The 19109-nt window shown below is 38.7% G+C and overlaps 1 protein-coding gene across 7 annotated transcripts in view; it reads left to right on the forward strand.

Annotated features, from left to right (window-relative positions):
• The first annotated feature begins 663 nt into the window (after nt 1-663).
• nup214 (nucleoporin 214) overlaps nt 664-19109 on the forward strand; it is a 30962-nt gene continuing 12516 nt past the window's right edge. For 3 of the 7 annotated variants that reach the window (XM_084935361.1, XM_084935359.1, XM_084935363.1), the window contains exons 1-27: nt 665-862; nt 1554-1749; nt 1892-2046; nt 2176-2374; nt 2468-2538; nt 2632-2695; nt 2901-3004; nt 6159-6265; nt 6436-6502; nt 6988-7111; nt 9617-9775; nt 11669-12227; nt 12318-12445; nt 12562-12650; nt 13112-13198; nt 14208-14357; nt 14603-14761; nt 14901-15004; nt 15119-15292; nt 15574-15656; nt 15762-15848; nt 16184-16492; nt 16668-16832; nt 17179-17290; nt 17861-17924; nt 18675-18744; nt 18858-18942. In XM_084935361.1, the coding sequence (XP_084791487.1) occupies nt 821-862; nt 1554-1749; nt 1892-2046; nt 2176-2374; nt 2468-2538; nt 2632-2695; nt 2901-3004; nt 6159-6265; nt 6436-6502; nt 6988-7111; nt 9617-9775; nt 11669-12227; nt 12318-12445; nt 12562-12650; nt 13112-13198; nt 14208-14357; nt 14603-14761; nt 14901-15004; nt 15119-15292; nt 15574-15656; nt 15762-15848; nt 16184-16492; nt 16668-16832; nt 17179-17290; nt 17861-17924; nt 18675-18744; nt 18858-18942 (3713 nt within the window). In that variant the 5' untranslated portion in view covers nt 665-820. Of the gene's footprint in view, nt 863-1553; nt 1750-1891; nt 2047-2175; nt 2375-2467; nt 2539-2631; nt 2696-2900; nt 3005-6158; nt 6266-6435; nt 6503-6987; nt 7112-9616; nt 9776-11668; nt 12228-12317; nt 12446-12561; nt 12651-13111; nt 13199-14207; nt 14358-14602; nt 14762-14900; nt 15005-15118; nt 15293-15573; nt 15657-15761; nt 15849-16183; nt 16493-16667; nt 16833-17178; nt 17291-17860; nt 17925-18674; nt 18745-18857; nt 18943-19109 lie in introns of all 7 variants that reach the window. The other 4 variants (XM_084935364.1, XM_084935365.1, XM_084935358.1 and 1 more) reach the window with 3 other exon arrangements.

Here is a 19109-nt window from a genome sequence, read left to right on the forward strand (position 1 = left end):
GGGGCTCTTATTAAGCTACCTCTCATTCTTTCAATTTTTTTTAATTTATTTTGCTATGAAAATGACAAAGACTGAAGATGCAGCAGTTTATTGAAACACGCATGATTATATGGTATGTGAGGTGAAAGAATGTGTTCAACTCTAACAAGATTGAAAGTCAGTATTTGGTATGACTACTTTTATCCTCGAACACAGCCTGAACTCTTGTAAATTCTTGAACTAGTCTTCAAGGATAGCTCTCCAGGATATTTAAAGGACAATCAGAGCTCTCCTTTGCTGGCTTTTATTCCATTCCCTGATAGCCACCAGTCCATTTAGATAATTTATGCTGAAGCTTCGAACAGTAGAATTATAGATTAACTATTAGCCAACACTTATAAGTGTTGGTTAATGGCTCATGGAAATCACTTTGTTGGTGGAAAAAATGTTATTCTATTACTGTAAAAAGTGTGACCTTTTTAATAGTAAGTAAAAAAAAATGCATAAAAGTTATGTTTTTGTATACACACACAAATATAACTTTTATGCATTTTTTTTACTTACTATTAAAAGGGTAAAATATATAACTTTAATTTTATCTAGATAATTCAACCTTTAATTGCAACTCTTAAACATACTCGACTGTATGAGCTCGTGTTCTCGCAAGCTGCTCTGGTATCTACTCGTCATCCTAGCTGGTTTTTGTTTTTTCTACGGAAAAATCGCGCGGCGTGTGTTTAGTTGTCCTGATGTAGCTAACCAAAACTTTCTGTGGTACATACTAGCAAGAAATAAACGAACACAGCAGGTCTTTTGGAAGAAAAACCCTCAAAATTTCACAATGAGTGACGATGCGGACTCCCCTCCTGAGAGGGAAATGAAGGTATGTCTCTGTTAAAGCTGATTTCACAGGTTAGCATGTGTAAGTTACCGTGTCAGTTCATCCTTAATGTAGTGGCTAGTTTAGTTAGCTGGCTAGCTAAACAAGCCACTTGTCGCGGGTTACGTTTTCTGGTTTAGGTATCCTTATCCTCACGATATTTACTGAACTGTAATGACTACTTTGATACGATAAAACATTAAAGACTTTCACAGCGGTTTAAAAGCGTTTCAATTAAAAGTAGTTACTGCAGTTTTATTCATACCATATTTTAGCCCGCTACTTAGGGTTAGCACCGTAGCCGGTGTGATGTTGTGCTTGTAAAGTTAAACGCCGCTGTGTTGGGTGGATTCGTCCTATTAAATTATCCATTTGTAAAATAACGTGTTCTAACACACATTGCATTTTTTTTTGTTTAAGTTTTAGATATTGCTGTAACATTACAACAAGCCTTGCACCGATAGCTAACACGATATGGTAACGTGTTAGCATAGTTCTAATTGAGAGGCATTACAAACATTTGGCTTTGAGATCACCCTTCAGGCTCACCAGCTATCTTGTCAACAATGTTTATTTAAAGTGTGTATTATTCTGTCTCGAAGACGTTGCGTTTGCATTTACCGAAGTGTACCCACAGTTGTTAACAGTTCATAACAGGTCACCATGAAATGAAAGTGTTTGCCTTTCGTTTTAGGACTTTCAGTTTCGTCAGATGAAGAAAGTCAGAGTGTTTGACCCCACCGAAGATTTGCCAAAAGACAGATCCAGCCTCCTTGCCATCTCAAATAAATATGGCTTAACTTTTGTGGGGCTTGACAGAACTCTCAAGGTGTACTTAACTCGAGATATTCTGGCTGCTGATAAAGGTGATGGCAACTCCAACGAAATAGGTATGAATACACTGCAGTTTTAAATAGTGCAATAATGACAGGTTAAAAACACAATGTTGTCATGACTGATACACCACATGTTTCATGTCATTAATAATTTTTGCTGTTTCACTGTCCACTAACATCTTCCTCCCTATTTTAGTCAAAGGAATACCAGCACTGACTGAAGTGACCGTGGAACTAATTTTGCACCACGTGGCTCTCAGTTGTGATGAGCTCACACTGTCCGTGTGTGGCATGTCTGAGGAAGCTGGCTTGTCGCTCACATTCTATGATGTCCGCATGTTCATGAACAAGGTAGTTATTTCAGTCTGTCTACCTAATGTGCTAACACAGTCGAACACCTGTTGCCAAATTTCACCTTGTCTGTTAAATGTAATCATGTTGTCTGATATTTGTTTTAATTTGCATTCCTTGCTTTTCCAGGGAAAACTACAGAAGCTACCATTTGCATCCCACCAGCCAGCTGTAGCACCCGACGTCTTAGTGCAGGACCTGAAGTGGAATCCTGCGCAGGTGTCTGTGTTGGCTGTTTGCCTCTCTGATGGCACTATAATGATTTTGGATGTTACTGACAGTGTCAATGTGCAGGCCAGGCTGCCTTCTTCAAGTGGAATTACCTGCAGTGAGTGACACTCTTGACATAATTGCTAAATTTATCAGCAGTCCATATCGCTGATGTGGTTCAGTAGTTGTTCACTTGCTTTGTTTACCACAGTATGCTGGAGTCCAAAGGGAAAGCAAGTTGCAGCTGGAAAAATGGATGGTACAGTCACACAATATACACCAGTAAGTTATAATAATAAGAATTTTGAATTAAAAGCAAATTGCTTAACAGTCTTTGGAAGCTACAGGAACAGATTTTTCTCCTCTGTTCTAAAGGGACTGGAGGAAAAGAAAGTTATCCCATGTCCACAGTTCTTCACCCCTGGCGAAACTGTAAAAGGTAAGGTAGCCATACCTATGTATATAAAATTAAACTATGAAAATGGTCCATACACTAAGGTTTTTATCTTGGTGGTGATAGATTAGTAATAGATTGCAGTGATTCCATAAAATATTTCAAGTTGTATAGGAAAAGGAGGAGCTAAGTCTTGCTGTTTTGTTGATGTTCCAATGTCTTGTCTCTCTTTCCTATTTGTCTCTCACAGCTGTGGATGTGCTGTGGCTGAAAACCTATGTGTTTGCAGTAGCATATGCTGCCGGAGATGGCTCACTTGAGACCCCCCCTGAGCTAGTGTTGATCTCACTCCCTGTAAGTATGCCAGGCATCGTTTTTTATATAGATTTTTATCTGGGTTTATCAGGTTTAACAGACTGGTTCTACGGTCGAACTGCTGATCAGAGTATGAAGCTCAGTTAAGACCATTCATGGGTATCGGGGGAAAAAAATCATCACTGCAGCTCAGTTATGGAGAGTTAAATTTATTATCCACATTTTCATCTGTAACATTTAAACTGTAACAGTTCAATTTATACTTAAAATATAAATGCACAGCAGTTTTTAAACATTGTTTACAAATATATTTGTGTATTTATGCTTGACGTAAATACATTTAGATTATGGTTAGGAATTCATTAGAGCTGCTTTTAAGTCTGAAAATCTACAAGTCGTTTGATCACAGTCATCTTTATTCAGAAATATTCACATCATCCCCACATGAAGTGAAAGAGAGCAGGAATGATCCAGCAAACTGATCATCAGAACATCTAATTGTTCATCATTAGTGTTTTATGCCTCCAGAGCTTTATACAGGTTTTAATAATTAAACCGGGATTAATACAGAAATGTTTCAGTGCAGAGAAAATGACCACAGAAGAAAAGCAAAGAATAACAGTGTCGATTGTTTTCAATGGTTGCCATTGGCAGCCATGAGTACCAAAAGAAACTTCACAGCATTTTTGCATACAGTATTCCTGTATGCCTGGCACAACCAGTCTGGAGGCATGTGAGTGCAAGCGGGTCAGTCAGTGGAGACATTTCTATGACATATCTGTGAAGGAACATAGATTTCCAGATGGTAGAAACATAGATTTAAAACAAAAAACTTGATTATTCCTATGAATCTGTGATATATTTATTTATTTATTTCTTAGGCTTCCCTTGGGTTTCAGTGCATGTAGTTCTGGTGCTCTGATGACATCACAGCTGTGCATGCAGTGACCAGTGCTTTGACCATAATTGGGCTTTTGTGCTTTCTTTTCATATTTACACTACTGTGCAAAAGTCTTGAGTCACTAGTCATTTCTTCATATTATGCTTCCAGTCAGCTACACTTGTAGTTTTTTTTTTAATGACAGACAAAGCGTTATGCAGGCTCTCTGAAGGTATTTCAAGGTTTTTCTTTGGACATTGGCTGCTTTTCCACTATTTTTTTTTCTGTCCAGTCCTTGTATCTGACCATTTTCAGAGGAATGTTTGTGTGTAAATTGAAAAAGGCAACACTGTATCAGTCATGGATTGACCTCCTCAGTGCCCATTAACAGTGTGGGATCATCTTAACAGACAATTTAACAAAACGCAACCAACATCCAAAGAAGAGCTTTAAATGGCCTTTAAGCGACTACTTAACCTCCTAAGACCCGAACTCTTGCATGGCATGCATTTTTAATTTCTCTTTGATATTTGGGCTGATTGGCACCTGATGAATGTAAAAACAAAGAATTACCAGATTATTTTTTTTTTTACTTAATTTTTGTTTCTGAGAAAAATGAGATCCACATATGAGCATATTTGTTTAAAATTTCAATAGAACAGTGGCAGTATAATGTCCTCGTAAGTGGATATCAGGCCCTTGTAGAGCACAATGTAGTATTTTGGTCTAGACAACCCAAAATGTGATGTCCATATTTGTGGACGCCAGGTCCTAGGAGGTTAAAGAAATTACAAGAAAGACTACATCAGAGAGTTCAGGCTGTGATGAAGAATAAAGGTGGTAATACCAAACTGTAAACCTTCAAGCTTGTTTAAATTGTACAAAGTGTGTTATATGCTGTATTTCCATTTCTGTTTGCAGATGTTCCAATAAATTGCTGCACCTGTTTCCCATGGGTAGCTCAAGGCATTTTAACAGTGTTAATGTCCAATCAGTTTTATTTATAAAACTCAGACTTGTATGTGTGTCAGACAGCTTTACAGTCTGTATACCAAGACTCTTGAGGCCCACTCATCCCCCTTAAATTTGTTTAACAGAAAGCAGATTTAGCACAAAAAACCCCACAACCCTGAGACACAGTTTGATGTCACTGGCTGACAGGTTAATGCACGTAAATTACTGTATGCATTAGGGCTGCCACAAACGATTATTTTGATAGTCGACTAGTCACCGATTATTTTTGCGATTAGTCGACTAATCAGATCATGCATCCATTAGACGTAAAACGTACAGCTTATTGCACTAGCAGCATCTGCTCTTATATAACTATCATTAGCTTACAGCTTTAAGTGTTTAAGGTATGTGCTAACTAAAAATAAAGACAAGATGATAGTTTATTGAATTTTAATGAAATTTGCAGATTGCTTCGGTGAAGTTTAATAAACTCCTTGCTATCTAAAATATAACAGGGCACCGGAGTAAATTCTCGAGCATCTCACACTTCTGATAATCAGCTGTCTGCTTGACGTTTATTCAGCTGTGTAAAAACTATAACTTTAATCTCAGCCAAACCGATTTACTCAGGAACAAATAAAATACTAAAAAAAGCCAAACAATAACATTTTTAAGTTATCTAAGTGACTTATGTATGTTTAACCTGAGTAGCGAAAGACGGCGGTGGGTTTGAAAACGATTTGCTGGGAGTCCGGCATTCTCACGGGCTCTAGTGAGCCTCGCCCCCGGCTAGCTATCGAGCTAGTGGGTAACAGACGTCTCCGAAAACGTCGGAGCGCTTTTGAAAATATGTGGTGTCTTGATAAACTGAGCAGATATTTGAGGTTTACACAGCTACATTCTCGCCTGAAAATATGTTAAACATTTATTTTGTGACCCAGAAAGAATAATAAGAGTAATATTAAAACTAACTAGCTGCCGCCATTGTTGACAACTGCGCTGAGCCGCGCTGTGAATTCTGGGACACAGCTTCTTCTTCTTCGGGGTTTAACGGCAGCTGGCATCCTTGTACATGCAGTGCTGCCATCTTCTGTTTCAGTCCGTTATTACACTCTTAAATCCTACTACTTATTCCTGCGTCTTTCAGGATCTTACAAAGCTTCAAACGATGCGTCGACTATTAAATCAGTCGTCGACGATTTTGATAGTCGACGTAATCGTGACTAGTCGACTAATCGTGGCAGCCCTAGTATGCATATTGGGGTTCTTTTTCTGCAGTTTACATTTTTGACAGTGCTACTGAAGTATGCCACTTCTCTACTCTACATTTATTTATTTATTTATTTGTTTATTTTACAGAAGAAGGATGAGAAAGTGGAGCCAAAGTTTCTGAACTTTGGTGAATTTGTTTTTGGAAGCTGTACGGAGCGTCAGCACCACTACTTCCTCAGTCACGTAGAGGACTGGTAAGACTGATCCCAACTGATAGATTTGCTCCAACAGTGACCTGAAAGCCTGATTACTTATAAGCTAAAATGCATTGTTTATGCCCTGAAAGTTTTGTGCTTTGTTTAATGTTAAGGTCATGGTAAATTGAAGCTTTGTCTCATTGATTTTATTTTTTTCTTTCATCCAGGGACCTTGTGTTTGCAGCATCAGCAGCTTCCATTGAGGTCAGCGTCATTGCCAGACAAGACGATAAGGTAACCGCTAAAATGTGTGAAAACGTTTTAGGTTTGTCTAAATGTAGAGATAAATGAAAGTGGTCTTGAATGTATTGTCATTTTTCTACTTTGTCTTTACATCTGTTTGTTTTACTCGGTTAAAGTAAAATGCTTCCAAAAAATCGAGGAGGGTTGCATAAGTGTTACAGCAGCTTCTACTCAGTCACAACACTTTCCTTCTAAATAATTTAGATTAGCTAAGCTCCCACCAGGTCAAATATCCAATGCTTACCTGACTTTTTTGGTGACAGTTGAGCAAGCTTGTGCTTTTGCTGAATTTTTATCAATTAGGTAAACCAATAGTTTTATCTGAGTGCTTCAACGTTTTAGTGAATTAGACTTGATGCTTTTAGGAATTGTAAATACCCCCCACCCCCCCAAATCTATTAATTATCCTTGGATTTTGTTTGAATACTTACTCTCTGTAAATGGTGATGACCATGCCTTATTTTTACCCCTTTTAGATGTGGGAAGTTTGGCAACTAGAAGATTCGAGCAGGGCTGAGCTTCCAGTGACTGAAACAAATGAAGACACTTTGCCCCTTGGCTTAGCTATAGACTACACCAGCCAGCAGGAAATCCACATAAGTAAGTGAATATGACTTTTTATGTATTTAGTTGCTTCACTTGTCTGAGCAGAAGTTAATTTCATATATATATATAAAGATTATTACTGTTGTTGTTTTGCCTTGTTTTTGTTTGTTTGTTTCTCTTTTTGTGGCATAACCTTCATAAGGACTTGGGTTATGATTCATGTTATTTCAGAATATATCAGACTTGTTGACTGTGTCAAATAAGCATGACCAGTCTGCGTACAGTACAATAAAGGTGATCTGTCTGTGCTACAGTTGTTGACAGAAATACTGCTGTCATTTGATTGAGCAAATGTTAACAGACATAACAACTGTAATGCCTGACTCAGTGGAATCCCAAAAAACAAAGCAGGGTTTTAAAAAAATGAGTAAATAAAAAAATCGTTACAATGTTGCTGCAAGTCACTTTGAAAAAACAAAACCTTGACCTCATCTGGCACCTTGCCACATAGATGTACACCTTTCACAGTGCTGATGCTAGAAATGAGACCCAACACAGTGAGATTTATAAATATCATTAAGGATAACATTCAAGTTTAGTGAATAATCATGGATCACGATTTTGACATTTTCTATCATGGTAGTCAAAGCTTCTAAGAATTTGGATCGACACTGTTGGAAAAATGTGTGGATTGTGTGGGAAAAGTAATTCAGCATTTTGAACACTGGCGAAGCAGTGCAGTGTTAGTGCTCACCATGGATTTATTGTGTTTACGCTGTGAATCTGGTGATCAGTAGTGAGCTGTCTTCTAACTTGTGTGTCAGCAGAAAACTGTGGAAATAGATGGAAGAGGAATTAATGACTCGATCGCACCATAAGTCAGCAAAACACAGAGGCTCGTGTTAGTTTCGAGTGAATTTCTTTTAGCAGAGACAGGCGCATTATATTTGGTTGACTGTGGTGGGTGCATAGTTTCTAATTCTTTTTTTCTTCTTCACCAAGACACATAGTGACAGTCTCTTGTTAAAGAATCAGACAGCTGCGGTGTGAAAAACATCATTCAGCCCTCTTACCACGCTCTAAAGATAGGCGACGGTGCACGTCTCCTCTGCCACCAGACAAAAGTTAATTTGGTCATTTTTAAGTTTAGTTTAATTTAATTTAGTCGGTGTTATCTCTTGTAGCGCATTCCCTTGCCTTTGTTTCAACTTTAAAATGTTTTCTGGTGAGAAGTCCCCTAATGAGCCAGTGAAGCTTAAATCCGTCAGGTTTCTGTGTGCATACAGCATTCACCGCAGTGCTGTATTGCAGCATGTGTAAAGAATAGTGATAAGCTATCGTCTCAGTACACTGTTTTATCTTAACTGGCCCAGTCTGCCAGACATTCACGTAGAGCTGCTGTTGCTGTCTAGTCACATCTCTTCCTGTTCGCTCTACGATTCCCTCCCTCTCCATTACGGGGAAAAAAACCCTGCAATTTGAGCAACATTATGACATGATTGTAGTCTGATCAAAACCTTGATCTAAAGTTAGACATTAGGTTGGAAAAGCAAAGGGAGAGTAGGAGGGAGTTATCTGTAGGGAAAAATGCACTCATTAAAATGGCTCACACAAGCTAGAGGACCATAACAAACAACAAAGCCCAGACAATCCTGTTGCAGAATGCTGATGAGGTTTACCGTGTGCCTCTCCCGTCTGTTCGCTCCCTCTCACCCTCTCTCTGCTTGCGTCTCTAAAGCTTTCAAACTTTAGTTTCATAACAGAAAAGCATTAGATACAGTTTTTTGGGGTGGGGTGGGGGTGTATGCTTTCTTTTTGTCTAAAACTTTAAATCGCACCGCTTCTTCAAGTGTATTTCTTGGCATTTTATTTGTCAGTGTGGGTGTGTATTTGTGTGTGTACATTGACACTGATTATCATGCATGTAGCTCATGGGTCAAATAGGTGCAAAGTCGGTGGATATTAATGACACAGTCAGAAAAAGCAAAATTTTTTCATGCACTCATGAACAGTTATACTTGATAAATACAGTATTTTTAGATATAAAACGTGGTCATAGAGAAAACAAAGAGGATTGTGTGTTCAGTGTACTTTTTTGGCATTTCTGAAATGACTAGTATCAACTCTGACTAATGCATATTTAATTTGTGTCGTGAATAGTCAGTTTCGTTATTTGAATGGTGGTTTAGACATGATCTGCCATTTTCTCTGCAGCCCACAGCATACTGCAAGGCTTTGGAAAGGGCAAGAAAGTGGGTGTGAGGAGCAGAAAATGTTTCAGGGTTTGGCGAGAAGAGAAAGGCATCTTACTCTTTTACCGAATTACGAATCTTAGGACAGTCGTCTCTGTAACTGACTGGAGTATCTTTTTGAAATGAAGACTGGATACTTTTTTTTTTTTAACCACTAGAGGGCGTAAAGCTCCAACTTCAGTCAGATAACTATAGCGCGAACCTACTGTCTTGGTACTCAAATGTTCTTAAAACTTTTAAATATATTGTGTGGAGAACTGCTCAGTGTCTGACTTTGTTTATATCCAATCTTTCCACTCCCATAAAGCTGATGAGAAGACCTTGCCCCCAGCGCCCACAATGCTAATGCTTTCCACAGAGGGATTACTTTGTCCATTTGCTCTACTCAACCTCAATCCAGGGGTTAAGCAGCTAGTCGTGGCTCCTTCTAACCTGGCCTTGGAAGGGGAAAGACTTCCCAAACCTGGTAAGAAAACCTGTGAATTGGAACGATGTTTGCCTAAAATATTTCCTCAATGTCCTAATAAGATAATGTATTGATTGCATAGTGTTTGAATTGTTACAGCTCCTCCTTTGGGGATTTGAAGTGACTATTTGTGCTGTTTTTTTTAATTAAAGTGACTTATAACGTACTGTGTATGTGGCTGAAATGCACATAGATTTGTCTCTATGTACAGCTCGGCCACTGTATTCAAAATGTCAGGGAACACAGAGACTTCCACAAACCGGTGCCCGCTCCTATGTATTTTGATGGATTAATTTGAAGTTTATGAGAATGCACCCGTTTGTTGGAAGACATAATTACACACTATTCAATGTACATTTGTGAGTACAGCATTCTTTTTTTATGTTAAATAAACTACACAAAATGACTGACTTAATCTTTAAGGAAGCAGATTTTCTGAATATATCCCTCTTGTTAATTCTGATGTCTTCTGTATGTCTTTAAATGTGTGATAGCCTTAAACTGTGTTCATACAACCACTTAAAAAGCAACTGAACACAAGTCATCACATGGCAGCAACTCAGTGCATTTAGGCATGTAGACATATTGAGCATCAGAATGAGGAAGAAAAAGTGATTTCAGTGACTTTGAACAGGGCATGGTTGTTGATGCGTGTCGGGCTGGTCTGGAGTTGGAGAAACTGCTGTTCTACTGAGATTTTGACACACAACCGTCTCTCAGATGATGCAAAAAAAGGCAAAATGAGCAGCAGTTGTCTGGGTGAAAATACCTTGTTGATACCAGAGGTTGGAGGAGAATGGCTAAACTACTGCGAGCTGATAGGAAAGCAGCAATAGTTCAAATAACTGCTTATTATAACCAAAAATATGCAGAAGAGCATCTCTGAATGCACATGTTGAACCTTGACGCAGATAGACTACAGCAGCAGAAGGTCATGGCGCTTGAAAGCCCTGTCAGCTGAGATACTGAGCCTACAATTCACACAGACTCGCCAAAATAGGACAATAAAAGATCGGAAAAAATGTTGTCTTAGTCTTAACTTTTCCTCCAATATTCAGATGGGAGTGTTGAAATTCGAGTAGTTCTCAACCCAGTTCATCTCTTTATTACCACAATACAGCCATCATCTGCTGGCTGCTTCCAGCAAACAAAGTTCCATGTGACAAAGCTCAGATAATCTCCACCTGATTTCATCTGATCTCTTGAGTTCATGTACTCAAATGGAATCTACAGAAGTGACTCAATCCAGTATTGCACCATGGGGATGTGGAGGGTTTGCATCATGATTTGACAAATCTGCTGCAACTGTGTGATTTTTATTTTATTTTTATTTTTTTTGTCATTTTAATAATATGGGCCAAAATCTGAGGAATTTTTCTGGCATCCTTTTCTAAAAAAAAAAAAAAATCAAAGTAATTTTAAAGGCAAAAAAGGTCCTACCCTGGATTAGCAGGCTGTACCTAATATAGCAGCCGTGTAGTGTATTGTTGGTTCTAGTAATATTTAGTAAAGAGTTTATTTCTCTAATTTTTTTGTTGTTTTTCCCATGATGTTCACTGACATTTGTTAAATGTGACCAACTGTTTTTACCATGCAGTGAGCTTTTACTACATTCTCAAGTGCCTTCTATTCTATGAACAGCTTTTTTTTTTTTTTTGGTTCAGTCAGGATCACTCGTAAAGGGGTCATTTCTGCAGATACCTTTAAAAACTGTCAGAAATGTGATTTTAAAAATGTTTTTTCACCTTTCCACTTTTTTTTTTTTTTTTTTTTTTTTTTTTTTTTTTTTGTAACTAGTAGAAGCTTGTGCTTGTAGACAAAACTCACACTGCTTTAAATGTGATGAGATCAAATAAAAGTAATCTTTGTTTGTTTGTTTTTGTTCTTTCACAGGCTCTTTGGCAACCCAACCACCCAAAATTGCTGCCTCAATCCCATCTGCCCCAGCAGCATTTCCAAGCCTTGGTCTTACTCCAGCAGCTGCTTCCAGTTCTCCATCCCCTGCTACTTCTTCTGCCGCTGCACCATTCAGCATTGTTCCAAAAGCTCCTGTGTCATCGGCAGCATCAGGCTTCACTTTCTCCATCCCAACTACCTGCTCCACTTCAGGCCCTTCAGCTTTCTCCCTGGGGGGTTCTGCACCTTTTGGCTCAGGGTCATCCGGCTTCTCTTTTGCTTCGAAACCTCCCTCTGACACTCCCTCTGCACCTTCAGCTTTTTCTTTCAACAACCTTTCTGTCAAACCATCAGCAGCACCAGCTCTAACTCCTCAGAGTCTTGCTAAACCATCAGCAGCACCAGGTCTAACTCCTCAGAGTCTTGCTAAACCATCAGCAGCACCAGGTCTAACTCCTCAGAGTCTTGCTAAACCATCAGCAGCACCAGGTCTAACTCCTCAGAGTCTTGCCACCCCTGCGTCCCAGTCTGCAGTGAAACTGAATCTAAATGACAGGTACTGAACTATCACATGTTTTTCACAGTATTAGTCCTAAGATGTCGATTTTTGTCTAAATGTTTAAAAATTGGTCTGCTTTTTCCAAAGATTTTCAACAGTGGAGACTACACAACCTCCTTTCTCCTTTAACTCCCCACTGTCCAAAACGGTTGCCACGACTTCCAGTAGTTTAACTGCCCCTCCTTCTTTAGCCAGCAAACCACCAGCTATTTTAGGTAAGAAAGTTGTTGTATTTAATATATGTAAATTTATGTTGTAGTTTTTCTTACAAAGGTCCTCTTGGAATCTTAATTGCAAATGCATGTTGTCTGTTGTTCCAAATGTGTATCAGCTCCAGTGCATCCAGTTCAAACCAGTGTCTCTCCAGCAGTTGTCCAGAAACCTTCTCCTGCTGTCCAGACCCGTACCCAGGCTCCACAGGTCTGATCTCTTTGCTGCAAAGAAAGTTTACTGTTCTTATATCAAATAGGTTTCTTTCAGTGATGTGGTAGACTTTTTCTATATTTAAAAAAACAACAACAACCTTTTAGTCACAATTCACCAATGACACAAAATGATGATGATGATGATTGGTGTTAAATTTGGTCACACCCAAAGGAGGTGTTGTCATATAGAGCCCTGGATACGTAAGCAATTAACTAATTGCAGCAAAAAAATATATTCACAAATCCTAAATAAAGTAACACAAAACAAACTTCTGTTTAACTGTGCAGTAACTGGTTACTACTGGCAACAGACTTCAACTAAAACAAAGTGAAACTGACAGATTAAAAGTAATATCAGATGACAGGCATTTTGATATTTTTTTTTTAGTTCAGACTGTTTTTTGTGTTTGTTGCTAACAGTGAAAAGTAACTTTTGATATACTTTTCATGAAAAAGCAGGCCGGTGTCAGTGTGAAGGCCCTGGAGAAACAGCTACAGCAAAGGAAAGACTCTGATCCCATCATGGCTGGCATATTGGAGGAGGTGAGACATATCATGTACTGTAGTGCCATGTAGCAGTGGTTTGTGGGGGAAGAAATGCTGGTTTTGTCGTGTGAATGCTTTAAATCTCTAATATATGGGTTCTTGAGCCTGTAGAGAAAAGAAAGTGATAAAATGAAATGCACCATATCAAGTGTGGAACTCAATCAGAATGCTTTTTAATTATATAAACTAACAAATAAATTATATAGAGAACATGTAATACTATAATACTTATACCAAATACATAATAAATAAATGCGACTGAGCTGGAGGTAGCAGAGTTGAAGGTGCTACGATTTTCACTGGGAGTAACCAGGAGGAAGAGGATTAGAAATGAGTGCTAGGGGGGACAATTCAGGTTGAATGTGTTACTGACAAAACTGTCCAGTATATCCACTATCTCACCTCTGCACATGTCCAAAGGATGTTGAAGACAGAGCCGCCAGGCAGGAGGAAAAGTCCTCAGAGGAGAATTATAGATCCAGGGCATCCAGAGCGTTGGTGGGACAGAGTCACATGCTAGGGACAGGGTTAAATGGAGGCAGATCATCTGCTGTATGAACCTGTAAAGCAGCTTGAAGAAAAAGAAGAAGAAATGAATACATTATTTATTTAATTGAGCTAAGTTGTTTCTTGTGTTTCGGGTGCTATAACACAGTAATTTCCCAACATTTGGGATCAATAAAGTACCGTCTTATTATTCACATTAATGTTATATGGAGGGACAAAAGATAACAAACAAGTACATATTAATGCCATTATTTTATAAGGATGCATCCGATTTATTATGTGCAATAATGTGTTTCGATAAATAGAGCAATAGGCATAGGTACATTAGTTGAAAAGTTATATCACCAGCTTTAATGGTGCAGGTGTCTAGTTAGTAACTAGTTCCAAAGACTTAACATACAAAGTTGTAGGATTTACGAAAAGGTAGTGGACTTTATTCAGGACACCACATGTGGTGTCTGGCAGAACATTACTAAACATGTCTCTGACTTGCCATCAGATCGCGCACTTCCAGAAGGAATTGGATGACCTTAAGGCACGAAGTGCAAAAGCTGACTTTAAGGTTGGTGCTGATGAGGAAATGAAGGAGTTGAGGAAAGAGTCGGAAGACCTCCATATTTTCACCCTGGAAATCAAGGAAACTACAGAGGTAAGACAATGATTGAAACACTGAGTCCTGTCCACAGACTGCTCTTCTTCCTTTTAACATTTGATGTTGAGAAAGCCAGTAAAAATCATTTCGAACAACCCTAAATTCTGCAACCATAAGACTTCAACCACTGTGACTTTAGAGTCCTGTCTGAAGCAGTGTTTGGAAGATGGTGTCACTCTAGGTTGATAAATCATTTAAAACCTCCTTTCAAGTCTTTTTGTGTGTGTGTCTGTAATCTTTAGTCACTCCATGGTGACATTGGCACACTGAAAACTTCGCTACTGGAAGGCTTTGCCGGGGCAGAAGAAGCCAAGACCCAGAGTGAACTGAGCAAAGACAGAAATTACAGACAGCTACTTTACAAAAAGCCTCTGGATCCACGCAGTGAGGAACAGCTCAAGGTGAGAAATAAAAGGACAGATTACCCCAAAATTGTTTGCATGAATTGACAGTTTTAAAGTTTTACATATTCTTATAAAAATAATCTCCTTCATCATGTATATTTGATCTTTTTTTTTCTTCTTTTTTTTTTTAATTCAGGAGATTCGAAGGCTATACCAGTATGTTATGTTCACTGTGGAGGATGTTAATGATGTCTTGGATGTGGAATGGGAGAAACACTTGGAGAAGAAGAAAAAGCAGAAGTGAGTTTTAAAGAAAATGGCAGATAATCCCACCAGCAGTTTGTGTGTTGGATAGAAAGAGAGAATAAAAAATTGGATGGAGTATAATTTGTTATTAAATAAATCTCTTTACAGACACATGGTTGTGCCTGGACGTGAGGGTCTGTTCACTACACTGTCCAACAATCTGTACATCATCAACCAGCAGAAGAACAGACTGGACCAGCTGGTTAAGGAGCTCAATTCACTACGCCTCTACAGCAAAACAACCACTCCTGCTAGAAGTCCTGTGACAGCAACGACAGCTAGGTAAGGCCTGGCTGCAGAATGTGGGGGAAAAAAACAGGGATTTAAGAGGATATTAGGAGTTAGTTATGTGGGGTAGTTTAAGGAAAGACTTAAGTTTTAACTTAACCATTATCTATGGTTTATACGTCAGTTTTTAAGTTATTAAAAAGGGTTTTAGTCAGCTTAAACATCATATATGGTAAAGAATGGTTCCAAGCAGCATTCCTTATAATGTGTGGATGTTCACACGCTTCCATTTGCTCCTATTGGATAAAAACACCATGTTTTTGTGTTGTTATTAGTTTGGAAAATGACCTTGAGACTTTAAGAGATGCTCTCCTGAAAACCAGGCTGGACCCTACCCCTTCTAAGACCAAATCTCCAGGTATTGATTTTTTTTTCCTACCGTCTGCATAAAAACAGCACAGGATATATTTAATTATTTCAGTATATTTTTCAGTATATTTCAGTATGTATGATGTCTCTGCAGCTGTCAAGATATCACCAGTTAAACAGTCCCAGCTGCGCAACTTTCTCTCAAAGGGACAGATGCCTCCTGTCCGCTCAACTGCACCAGGTACTAGAAATTTATGGTTACGTGAAAGTTTTATCCTAAATGTTCAAATGATTGTGGATTTCGCCTTTTGAAAAAGTATACAACAAGCCTGTTTTTAAAGTAAAGGGATGTTAATAAAGCCCTCTTAGTGTGTTTCATAATAAATCATAGTAAATCTGAGTGCTAATTTCATGTCGACAGTAGCTTTTTCCTCACAACTGCAAATACCAAATTCAACACCCGCTTCATTTCAGTGATATTAATATTGAAATCCCTATGCTGATGTTCATACTGTGTAATGCAGCAGCACCTCACATATTGGAATCGAAATGTATTTATTCATTTTTCTGTTTCAGCCAACCTATCTCGCTCAGCCTTCCTTTCACCTAAATACTACGAGGACTTGGATGACGCGAGTTCAACATCTTCCCTGTCCCAGTCCCTGGAGCCTCACCCACCTCACTTAGAGCAGGAAGAAGAGGAGCTGCAGACACGGCCCCCTCCCATGTCCTCCATACCTCCAACATTGTCCACCCCCCGCCACCCTACCGTTGTGAGGACCCCCTCTATCCAGCCAGGCTTCGGAGCCATCCAGTCCACTCCTTTATCTAAAATTCAGTCAGGACAGGGTATGGGCTTTGGACTCAGCCCTATTGCCAGCCCCAGTAAGTAAATTATACCAACTGTTGCTGTTCATAAAAAATTACGAGGACGCATTCATAAATAATAAATGACTTCATGTTATAATGCCATATTTTACTGAAAATAATGTAAAGTAATGTCGCTAGTCTTAGATGTGGATATTTTTTATAGATATTGATTACCGCATTAATATTCCAGTTCCAACAAATAAGATCAACCTCAGCGGGGCTGAGAGCACGGCTCTCGCCACAAAGACAGTCAAGCATGGAGCTCCACCAACTGAGAGGACCGCGCCCATCACCATCTCTGCCCAGCAGGCTGCAGCCACTGCTGCTTTACGCAGGCAGATGGCCAGTCAGTTGGGTAAGTAACATTGTGCAGCAGTCAAAAATGTATTTATTTGTTTTTAAACAATGAGGAAGATGTGCACATTTGTTTTTAGCTACAGTGGGCATTTGGGGATCTTTTAAATATTATTTTGTTATTCCCTCAGTAATTCACCAGGGGGAGACAAAGACTTAGAGAACAAATAATGTGTAACTGTTAGGTCATTACCACATCCTGCCTGAGAGTAATTTGCTAAAATGTTTCCATGTAAACAGAGCAGGCTTAAATAAACCTGGAGACATTCAGTTTGATTGCTTCTGTCTCATCTGGTACCTTTTTCCCAGCTGTGAATTGCTCTAATATGCATGTGTTTATATTCCAGCTGTGATCAATACTTCACTGACAGAGTCCACCTTGAAGACTGTTCCTCAGGTGGTCAATGTTCAGGAGTTCAAGGACAAGGGGACTCCTGTGGTGGTTCCTTCCAACATCAGGTAAAACCTAAAACAAAGGTCACTTCTCACCTTCTCACCCCCACTCCTTTAAAGGCAATTGAGGGAAAGCAGATAAAATGTGTCAAGGGTAAACTACAAATACGGCAAGACTATAGCTTTCAAATAAGATAGTAAACCCCAAGTAGAAGTCTATTTGTTTTTATTTTTGGTCAGTGTTACAAACTATTCCTCTGTATAACTGTAAACAAGATTACTGGCATTACCTAAGACTTACTATTTGTAGCTATTAAAAAGAATCAGTTAGAAAATCAGTTAATAACCAATTCCTTAAAGATTAGCAGATATTTAGACATAGGTGTGGGACACTTAGATGTACTTGATCAACATGTAGTTGAAACATTTTTCATGTATTCTTATTTTAATAATCACTAACATAGTCAGTAATATGGGGGTGATACTATAGCTTAACTGGGTGACCAGGCAAGAGATATGGTAAAGGCTGCTGCGAGGGACCCTTGCCATAAACATACCACTAAATAATGTAAATTTAATTATATTTTTGTGCCATGTGAAAACTGTGCCCTCTTATGGTTGTGCTGATGTCCCCAGCTCCTCGGTACCAGATCCAGGATCTCAGGTCTTTGCAACAGTTTCTTCCAGTCAGGCCAAACGGGTGAGGAAATCCATCACTCTCCGACCTGTCATTTTGTCTTTGACTTTCTCGTTCCTGTTACTTGGGTGACATATTAATTCAAATTAAATAATCTTTACAACACAAATCTCAGTTGACTTGCATGTGAAATATTTGAAACCGTTTTTATCTATATTTTAAGGAATAAATAAAAACTTTAAATTGAAAAAAAATCATGTAAAAAAACTTTACCTTTCATGCACCTTTCAAGTGGTTTTGTACTTTTCCAAGGAGTGCCACCACAAACAAATGTCTTCAGTATATTTTTATGTGTCCACGTGCTAAATAGTAAAAGTTATAATAAAGGTATATTCATAGCTTTATGTTCGTCTTCTCACAACTTTCAAGAACATTCAGCATGTGAGAATTCACAGTTTGCTGACAGTTTTTCCTGTGAAGACCATTATCAAGATGGGTGAGAAATGTCCCACCTCCCACCCATGTTGATGTTACAAATTACAGTTGGGTGACAGGGGTACTCCTCGCAGAAATCCTGTTCTTGTGTAGCCCCAAGTTCATGTGCTGCACGATTACCTATAGACATTTGTTTTGTTTTTTTCTCTATATCTGCCTTAAGTTCATGTCTTAGTGGACTTGAGCTTTCACCTGAAACAATCCTGTGTGTTATATTTTTTAAATCGTGAATGCATCATAGTAGTGTTGTTTTTCTCTAAGGTTAACAGTTAAGCTGTAATATTAATTTCATACATGTATTTAAAACTGTCTCGGCAGAATCCTGTCCAGGGTGTCCAAAAAATGCCTGCAGAGACTACAACCATCCCACAGAGCAGTTTTGTTTTTGGTAAGCACTGTTACACACACACACACACACACACACACACACACACACACACACACACACACACACACACACACAGTAAAATCCTGACATTGACTATAAACTTTTTCTTTCAGGTCAGCCGTCCAAAACTGATGCTTCTGTTGCTCCTCCTAGCTCAGCTGAGCAAACCAGCAGCAAGGGTTTTTCTTTCAATTCAGTGTGAGTTGATGTTTATAAATATAATATATTTTTAATGGCCCAGCAGTATTTTATAGATTATACACTATGTTTGTGATTATTTTTGTCATAAAAACACACTATAATAGAAAATGTTTTAAAACACATTCCTCTAAAGGCCAAATTATTTTGTAACCTGCACTCGGGGG

This window comes from Perissodus microlepis, chromosome 7, assembly GCF_051167445.1.
Source record: "Perissodus microlepis isolate ML-2025 ecotype Zambia chromosome 7, ASM5116744v1, whole genome shotgun sequence".
Classification (NCBI taxonomy): Eukaryota; Metazoa; Chordata; class Actinopteri; order Cichliformes; family Cichlidae; genus Perissodus; species Perissodus microlepis.